At 41.4% G+C, this 8924-nt stretch overlaps 2 protein-coding genes across 2 annotated transcripts; one reads left to right on the top strand and one right to left on the bottom strand.

Moving 5' to 3' along the window:
* Positions 1 to 976: 976 nt before the first annotated feature.
* Positions 977 to 4839, bottom strand: mrpl46 (mitochondrial ribosomal protein L46). The gene is made up of 4 exons (XM_070909400.1): positions 4579 to 4839; positions 3798 to 3999; positions 3199 to 3369; positions 977 to 1345 (listed from the first exon to the last, which is right to left on the bottom strand). Exons 1-4 carry the CDS (start codon positions 4837 to 4839, stop codon positions 1098 to 1100), a joined length of 882 nt encoding a protein of 293 aa, XP_070765501.1. The 3' UTR covers positions 977 to 1097.
* Positions 4840 to 5417: 578 nt separating this feature from the next.
* On the top strand, positions 5418 to 8795 carry mrps11 (mitochondrial ribosomal protein S11). Its single transcript, XM_070909114.1, has 6 exons — positions 5418 to 5551; positions 5738 to 5842; positions 5976 to 6074; positions 6821 to 6950; positions 7952 to 8017; positions 8610 to 8795. The coding sequence occupies exons 1-6, from the start codon at positions 5463 to 5465 to the stop codon at positions 8715 to 8717; spliced, it is 597 nt and encodes a 198-aa protein (XP_070765215.1). The 5' UTR covers positions 5418 to 5462; the 3' UTR covers positions 8718 to 8795.
* Positions 8796 to 8924: the final 129 nt, after the last annotated feature.

An 8924-nucleotide genomic window follows, 5' to 3' on the forward strand; every position in this document is an offset into this window, starting at 1 on the left:
GGAAAGCTTCTAGATAGATATTTCCCACTGTAGTAATGTTGACAAAGGCAGATATTTTATTAAAAATCTAAAAAGAGCTTGGACAGGATATAGTGACTGTTTACTATATCCAAACATAACATATGTTCACCACAGACATTTTTAATTGTTTCTGCTCTTTGGGAACAGAGAACTTACAGTTTGATCTAAAAATGCAACGTTTCCATGAAGCAAAATGATACATTTAGAAATCGGCTTCATTTGCCATTTCTGTTATGTTACGTTTGCTCTTTCATACCCACCACAACTCTTTTTATTCTGGTAACATGTATATGAATGCGCTTTCTTATGACTGATAAAGATGTGGTTTTGGTGAACTTCCTGGCTGGTCACTCCTAACTGCTTTTGCCGTGAGTCTTACTATCAAGAAAAAGTGGCATCCATGAACAGATATCTTGACACGTCATAGCAGTAAAGGCACAGTAATGATGGCTGCATTCCACTTAGGTGAGCCAGTTCCTGGGTCCTGACATTTGGGGAAAGCTGGCTAACTGGAATTGCTCACTGAGAGAATTAATGGAACTAAGGTCTGTCCCAATATACACACTACCAATAGACATGATGAATACGATCCTCCCCCATGTTCACATTAACCACATCAATAATAATAGTGCTGGGCTGGGGTTGCTGTAGGGGTTATGTAAGCTTTCCTCTTGTATGTTTTAAGATATTAAAAGTATGCATGCATTGACAAAGTGATGCAGCTTGTCACCCTTTGAGGCTTGCTATTGGGAGAGTCAGTGCTTGGGAGAGGGCATTGTGGATAGACCTAATTGTAGTCTACTTACTACTTTAGAATCACACTTATATACTATATATTATATACAGTTTAGCTTTTTTTTTTACAATTAATTTTTGGACTCACACATCAAAGTTTAGGACCAATTTTAAGACGATTTCTAAAGGGCAGGTCAGATCTGAGGGTTTGTGTGGAAAAACAATTTATTTATACATTGAATGAAAGGACATTTTATGATACAAGACGACAGATAAGGGTGACTTTCTGGGCCTCATAAATATTGCTCTGTTAGTCAGTGTCCCCGTTCTGAGTTTAGGCGTCACAGGCCGAGGATGAAGCGGTCGATCTTCATCATGTACGCTGGTTTCAGGTAGCGCTGCAATTCACCTTTCTTCACCCAAAGTAAAGGAGCATTTGGGGCCGCGGTGGGGGCGCCGTCTGACAGAATGGCTTTGAAAAAGAACACCTTTGTTCCCTCCGAGCTCCCCGTCCGGGCAGCTTTGGGCAGTTTGTACTTGTACACTCCGCAGGGGGCGTTGCCGAGGAAAGTCGCATTGAAACCAGCTGCTGCAGGAAGAGAACAGGTTGTGAGTTCATTCAGCTGGAGACAAAAAGGCGAGCCAAAGTGCAGATGTTCCTAAATGTAACGCAGTTGTACAATCGTATAATTAAGTGCTGCATTACCCTAATGCTCCGTTTCTCATTCTCTGCTGTGACAACAACACTTTTCTCAATTAAGTTATAATCCAATCTCATGTCATCTACATCACAAGCTCCCAGTAGTCCCAACATGCAGAGTGAGGGCATGTTAGTGATTAAATTCCCACTGAGTCCAGCTATATTAAAAATGGATTGACTCCCGCTACTGTAAGACACTTTAACGTTAATGTCAAGTGGAAAGCCTTAATGGGGAGTGATTGATGGAGTCGGCACATTAATAGTTCATGAGCGATGTTGTGAAACAGTTTAACATACTCAGTCACTGGCGTTTCATTTAAATGCTTAAGAGCTCAAAGGCTTGATATCCGTCGGATGCAGAGAGAAAATGTTAAATATCTTGTGCGAGGGATCATGACAGGGTCACTGGTTCCATATTTTGACTGTGACCCCAAATGTCCTTCCTGTCATTTGCTCACTGTTGCTGATCTATGAACAGAAGCCTAATCTGACCTAATAAGACACCAGCGGAGGCCTAAGTGGAACCAGCTACTACAATATGATTGGTAAAACCCAGTGTGTATAAACGTTGGTTGGAGCTTTAAGGAAGGTTTGACCCTCTTGTGGTTAATATGGATGGTTGTACTGCACCATACACACACACAGCTTCTTTAGATAAGATCACATCAAACTTTAATGATCCCGAGGATAAAACTGGGTCATCACAGCTAAAGAGATTAGGATGTGGATACAGTAATAACGCAGCAAATGGAGCGTGTTGACAATAATACAACCTATAACAGCACCTCATATCCTGCCGAAAGCTATGGCTTTGAGGCTAACTGAAATACATTATAACCAATTTCCCCCACGCCCTCCTCACTCTTTAATATTCTGTTTGATTCACAGTTAACATTCTCCTAAAGAGACGCCAGAATTGACCATAGATTTAAGGTAAGGCAGTTAAGAAGGGCGCTCTTGTAGTAAAGATAAATAAAACATTATCTATCATAATCAGGTCTCTATCAGTGCAACTGGTGTGAGTAGCATTAGTCTGTTGATAATAGCGATAATCCATATCATCATAATGCACTGACATAAATGAATATAAAGACAGGAAATAGCATTCACGCAGTTTCCATTATTTGTTTGGTTGTTCGAAGAATCCCTGACTTCATCGTGTCCTCCCTCCTTCTGAGACCAAACCAACTCTCTGCCATGTTTGTAGCATGTTTAAGATTTGAAGGAGCTAATTAGCAATATAAAAATAATTCTACATATAGGGAGAACATACAGATATATTGCATATATTGTAGGAGTTTTAGGAGAATACCTCTAAGATAAAAGCATGGATTGCTGTCTACTGTACTGTAGATGACTTTGCTGATATATCCACGCAAAACCAAGCTTTTATTAAAGCCCCTGTGTGTAGGGTTTGAACACTTCTACTTTGGTGACTCCTAGTGGTAGAATAAAAAAGGTACCATCACAGAAAGCATCAGAACAATTAGAAAGATGATATAATCACATAAAAACTTCTGACGTCAGCCAGTGTTGTCTGTATGTATAACATTTTATATAGTAATTTAATGGTCTCTGTGCATTAAGGAGCTGCATTAAACATGGATTCAGTGGACTTCACGTGCCCGATGATTTAACAGAATTCAAGGGAAAACACTTGAATGCACAGTGCACTTTAAAGACTGAATATCAGCAGCTTCATGTAAACATTCCTCCTATCAGCCTTTATAAACTCCTGTTACCTGGCAATGCAGCGAGGGCTCTCTCGGCCGTCTGCCGCAGCGTTTCACCCTCCTGCCACTGAGTCTGAGGCAGCAGCCACAGCTTCTCATCGCCGACCTGCTGCTCGGCCAGGAGGACCAGCGAGTTGGCCAGGCAGCGCTCCAGTGAGGTCAAGTCCTTATCTACATCAGCTAAACAAGGAGACAGGGCCGTCAGCGGCTTCACAACAGCTTTGTCTCTCGGTGACTCTCGAGCAAAATGTACACAGAGTTTGGAAATGTCACAGGGAATAAAATGCAAATATGGAGCGCCGGAGTGAATAGATTTTGTGAATGTCAAAAAAACATTAGAATCCTGTACTGAAAGTAATATAAGTGTCTTCCTCCCTGATAAATGACTTTAAACCCAGATGTATGAGATGCCTTCAGATCATCTTATTTTCTTTCCATTCTGTTTTACTTGATTAATGATTGAAGCAAGACAAAAGGAAGAATACTAAAATATATCACGTTCAAGCACATCTATTTCATCAGACGCATGTGGGATATTTAAGTATATTTTCATATAGTGTATATTCTGGTTTACCCCACAGGTCAAACATATTATTTCCCATGCTGACCTTTGACCCTCAGTGCTGGCTGGAAGTTCTTCAGCTTCTGCTCCCAGGAGTCTTCCAGGTCCTGAGCCAACACGATCTCCTGGTCCCCGCGGTCATCCTCTTCATCCGAGTCGTAGTCTTCTGCCTGCTTACGACTCATTCTCTCAGCGTCCTCCAGCAGCCGCAGCTCGTGGTCCGACAGCGAGCTTTTCTCCAGCTCCATCTGAAAAAGAAGTCGGGTCTTGATCTCAAACTCCAGGACGCTTTGCAGACCTCTATTTACTGACCTGATCTACCTCACATCCCTCTGTAAACATTATTCTACAGAAATTGTGACAATATGTGAAATATCCGAGAGTCTACAGCTGCATAAAATGTGCAGAAGCACAAAGTAATATGGACAAAATATACATCATGATAATCCTAAAGGACTCATATATAGTACATTTACGCAAATCAGCTGTCAATGAACTTCTGATAAAAATATGTTTTGATTCTATAAACGGACCGTACTGTTCAGTGGTCTTAGATTGATTACTTACAATATGTTGATCCTCCCTAAATAATTAGAGAGGGTTTAAAATCATATTTCACTAGTTCTGAGTGATGCGTTTTCAAACAGGAAACCGGGTGTTACACTGGATTATGTGACCCATTGGACCTGATTGGGAATTATATTATATTCACAGGATTTGACGGGACACGGATTTCGGTGTAACACCTGTCGTTCGGCACAGACAGCAAACCGTTTTGCTGCTCTCTACATCACTGTTTACTCCTCTTCCATGCTGACCAAACGCACCTGGCGCATCATCTGTCTGAACTGCTGCTCTATCGGGCTGAGGTCCGTTGATATGACCGGAAGCCTCTGCAGGCACACCGCTGCCATCAACTTCCACGGAGAACTCGCTCTTTCCGTTACGCTCTTGGTCTGCAAAGTCGCGCGACAAACAGAAGTGCCGGAAAATTGACGAAGCCCCGTGTTCCCGACCGCTGTCCTGCTAAAACAAGACACAAACTGTAAGAGAGAGCGACTCGCCATCCTTCTACAGGGCGCAGCCATCTTCTTCTGCTACATTCACTGTCTGCGTCAAAAATCGTGACGCTGGCCACTACTCATGGAAACAGGCTGGAAGTGGGATTTTCAACCACGTTATTCCCTTGTGGTGACACCAGAATACAAGATAAAAACATTAACGCTAGTGCTCGATGTGAAGTGTTGTGTTTTGGTTTCTCTAGAACATGAGGCAGATTGATTATTACTAGAGGGCTTCAAGCGAGTGTTCACCATGATAGTATCATGCTTACGAGGGTTTACTAAGTACCTGAAGGCAGCACGTTTCTACTTCTACCCACAATTCTGTGCAGAAAAACGGATGGTCTATTCTGATAAAAGTGGGGGAGGCTGATATTATTATATTTTTTAAAAAGAAAACATCTCGCTAGATGTACTACAGAAATAGATTACAATATTTATTAATTGAATAGTGACATTTTTAAATACATTTTTCAAGCGATGATTGTATTTGTAATAAGAATAAGAATAATGTCGTCATGACTTTACCACCCCTAGAAAATAAAGATAATACTGGTCTGGTCTGGACTTGTAGAACCTTCAATGTCACGTTTGTTGTGTATAAACTAGCCAACTGTCCGACAGCGAATTTGTATAGAACCATATCAAACATGTATAAATTAAATTGTATATTAGTTAGTTCTGTGAGTAACGTAGTCCGACAGCTGGCTGCCTCCCTAAATGCAAATGGGAGCTCTCTGTAAGTGTTTTATGGGTATGGTTTACTAGCATCCTTGTTAGCTAACGGCTAACGTTAGCTCTGATAAAGTCAGTCCGCTGCATGCTGAGAGTTATGTAGCATTCATTTAACTTTACGTAATGTCAACATAACACTAGTGCCACACTGATTTATGACGATGGTGCTAATGAAATGTTGTGTGCACAGATGTGGAAGCAGAGGGTTGCAGCGAACATTATGCACCAGCGCTGTCAGACTTCAGGAGCCAGCAGCATCCACCACAGACTCTGGGGAAACCTCCAGAGGCTTCAGGTCAGACAACGCCACACATCTGTACATGTCTACTGACAGAAGGGTTCTGGATTGTTTCTAATATTTTCACTGCAGTATGACAATGTTGACGAGATATTAACCGTCGGGGGTTTTTGTTTTTTTTATCCTTTAGCCATTTTCCTCCAACAGTTGGTCAGGACAGTCCACTGAGATGGGCTGGAAAGAAGTTTGAGGAGTTACCAATCGTTCACATCAAAGCCACATACAACAAGTAAGTGGAAACTTCAAATATGACAATCAAAAGAGATTGTTAGTGTATTGACATTGACATAGCAGAGCTACACAGTCATTGCAACAATCATTATACGATTCCAGAAATTCCAATCATTTAGGTTAGGTGTGTGGATCCTAGATGGGTATAGTGGGATAAATATGGAGTGAAGATAAAACTCAATGACCCTTTTACAGCAGACGTATTGACCTGTCAGACACAGACAAAGTGCAATTAATAACGTCACTTACTTCTGTGTGAGAAGACATATGTACAATTATTCAGACACTGGTATCTTTAGTGTTCTGCTTTCAAGAGAGACACAGTAATCCTGCTGTTGGAGAGCAGATTGTAACATCCATCTGTCACGCAAGTAGAAAGAGACGCAATAAAATAGAAAATACACAGTGAAATTGAATATCTACCTTTATTTTTTTAATTAGTAGTTATTATTAACCCCACCCCGGTGAAATAAAAGTACTTTGATGGTTTAGTGGAGTCTAGTGGGTGTTGAGTTGAGTAGAAAGTGATTTGCAGGACAGAATTCAATTCCTGAACCAGAAGAAGCTGGTGGAAGTGAAGCAGAGCCCCACAGAGCTGATCAACATTTTACTGAGATGTCATGTGATGCAGTCAAACCAGTTATGGGGAACAACTTGTCATCAGTGTGACAGTGTATGAAATACATATTTCTGACCGCTCAGTTGCGAGCCATTGACCCAGTAAACTGTCCTGTCCTGCACCAGCACACACATCCAGCTGACAGACAGCGAAGGACAGCCGATGGTCCGGACATCCTGCGGAACAGAAGGCTTCAAGAATATCAAGAAGTCGACGCCCGTAGCTGCTCAGACTGCAGGCATCTCCGCTGCGGCGGTAAGTTCTCACATGTTAACTCTGACACCCGTAACTCACTGTGAGAAATCAGGTTCAGTGTCTTGCTCAAGAACATGTGACTGTCGAGGATTTGAAGTACTGGACAGTCTCTCTAAGCGCTAGGCCACTCTGTTATCCTTTTCACTCTGTGTCACAACATATAATTTCTGAAAATTAATTTTTATGATGTTTGTTGTAAGTTGCCCTCTCTAAGGACTGTGACAAAGTGCAGCAGTTAGTGGTGTTAAATGCTCATTTAGTCTTTATATTAGCGTGATTTATGAAGACTGCTGGCTAACAGGGTTAAGGTCACACTGATTCGCAGTAAACGCACTGGACAAATGAAGTGCTTTATCATAGTGCTACTGTAGCCTTTTATCACATGGGCAGATTATTCTGACCTCTGATCTGCTGTTTTTAGATGTTGTAGCGCTGAATATGAAAACATGGTGACTACATTTTAATAAAGGTATTAAAAAAAAAAAAGTAATGCTGGTCAAGTTATTCTTTTCTACAGACAATAAATTAGGGCAGCAACTGTTGATTATTATTATTATTTCATGAATCGCTTGGCCTAGAAAATATTGATAAAATGCCAACACAGAAGTTGTTCTGCCCTGTATAAGAGTTTTGAAAATGGAACAACAGTCTGATGGCCTTCTAGCCATTTTTGGTGCCTTTTTTTGTGCTGTTTTTACCATTATATAAAGGTGATGTCTTAATAGTATTCATACGGTGCAGTGGCAAAATATTAAGTAATGTTGGCAGTTTATGGTTATTAATCACATCTATTGACCTCCATGGTTCGACATCTTCACACATTTTAGCTTCAGGAATAATTCTAAGTGTTGCTATTTTGGCCTTTAACCTCGGCATCATTCATGTCTCCTAATGCTGGAGGAGTACCAAACGTAACGTATCTAGCTGCTCTGAATACAGGAGTCGGACGGATGGCTGCACATGTAGACGTCAATCTTCTGTGTGTGTCTTCCTCTGAACAGAAAGCCGCAGCAAAGGGAGTGACCTTTGTCCGTGTTGTGGTCAAAGGTATCGGTCCTGGACGTCTGGTGAGTAGAGAAAGTAAACGTGTAGCTGTTGTGAATTATTGCCTTGTGAGCCCATGGCAGTGTATCTGTAGGCCCCAAAAAAGGCTTAATTATTGTAAATCATATTATTCAACCATTAGCACTGTGTTACTACTAGATTATTTGCATATTAATCTCTTTTATTTTTTGTTTAGTTTATAAAATGAAAAAAGAAAATGCACATCGCAATTTCTCAGTGCTCATGGTGGCATCTTCAAAGAGCTTGTTTTGCCAGAGCAACAGTCCAAAACCCAAAGATATTTAATTAACAAACGTATAAAACAGATGGAAGCAGCAAATCATCAAATGAACACCGGACACACTTATTTTCGTGGTTATTTCATGAGCAAAGCTGGCCTCATATTTCAAAGGTCCAGGTTAGCACATGAAAGTATAGAAAGTATAAAGGGGCACGATAGGATCCGAGTGAACGTGAACCATGTTTTTTATCTTGTACTACTGACCCCTGAAGAATTTGTACTGAGGATCATTTCAGACCGGTTAACGAGCCTCCGACTTGATCTGTCCCCATGAGCTTTGTTAATGAATGAATGTATTTTTCTCTGTTGTGCAGTCTGCGATCAAAGGCCTGACGATGGGAGGCCTGGAGGTGGTGTCGATCACTGACAACACCCCCGTGCCACACAACGGGTGCCGCCCGCGCAAAGCCAGGAGGACGTGATCTCCGCGGAGCAGAATCCACTGCAGCAGGCGGAAGCTGTTGCATTGTAATATGTTAATAAAGCGTTTTGTCATGTAATTTTTCTGGATCGGAGCTGACCTCACGTAATTCATTTATGGGAATAATTGCAGGTGGTGTTATTAATGAGCAGAGAACAGGTGTCTCGAGAATAAACCTTCAGTCTCACTGCAGGCACCCTGATGTTCA

Source organism: Enoplosus armatus, chromosome 1, assembly GCF_043641665.1.
Source record: "Enoplosus armatus isolate fEnoArm2 chromosome 1, fEnoArm2.hap1, whole genome shotgun sequence".
Classification (NCBI taxonomy): Eukaryota; Metazoa; Chordata; class Actinopteri; order Centrarchiformes; family Enoplosidae; genus Enoplosus; species Enoplosus armatus.

What these genes read in the sequence shown, in the direction of transcription:
- mrpl46 (XM_070909400.1), bottom strand. Translation starts at nt 4,839, where the DNA reads ATGGCTGCGCCCTGTAGAAGGATGGCGAGTCGCTCTCTCTTACAGTTT. An exon ending in GCCAGCACTGAGGGTCAAAG is followed by an intron (nt 3,370 to 3,797) that starts GTCAGCATGGGA and finishes CTCCTTGTTTAG; the next exon opens with CTGATGTAGATAAGGACTTG. An exon ending in AGCCCTCGCTGCATTGCCAG is followed by an intron (nt 1,346 to 3,198) that starts GTAACAGGAGTT and finishes CTCTTCCTGCAG; the next exon opens with CAGCTGGTTTCAATGCGACT.
- mrps11 (XM_070909114.1), top strand. Translation starts at nt 5,463, where the DNA reads ATGTATAAATTAAATTGTATATTAGTTAGTTCTGTGAGTAACGTAGTC. An exon ending in ATCAAAGCCACATACAACAA is followed by an intron (nt 6,075 to 6,820) that starts GTAAGTGGAAAC and finishes GTCCTGCACCAG; the next exon opens with CACACACATCCAGCTGACAG. An exon ending in CAGGCATCTCCGCTGCGGCG is followed by an intron (nt 6,951 to 7,951) that starts GTAAGTTCTCAC and finishes TCCTCTGAACAG; the next exon opens with AAAGCCGCAGCAAAGGGAGT.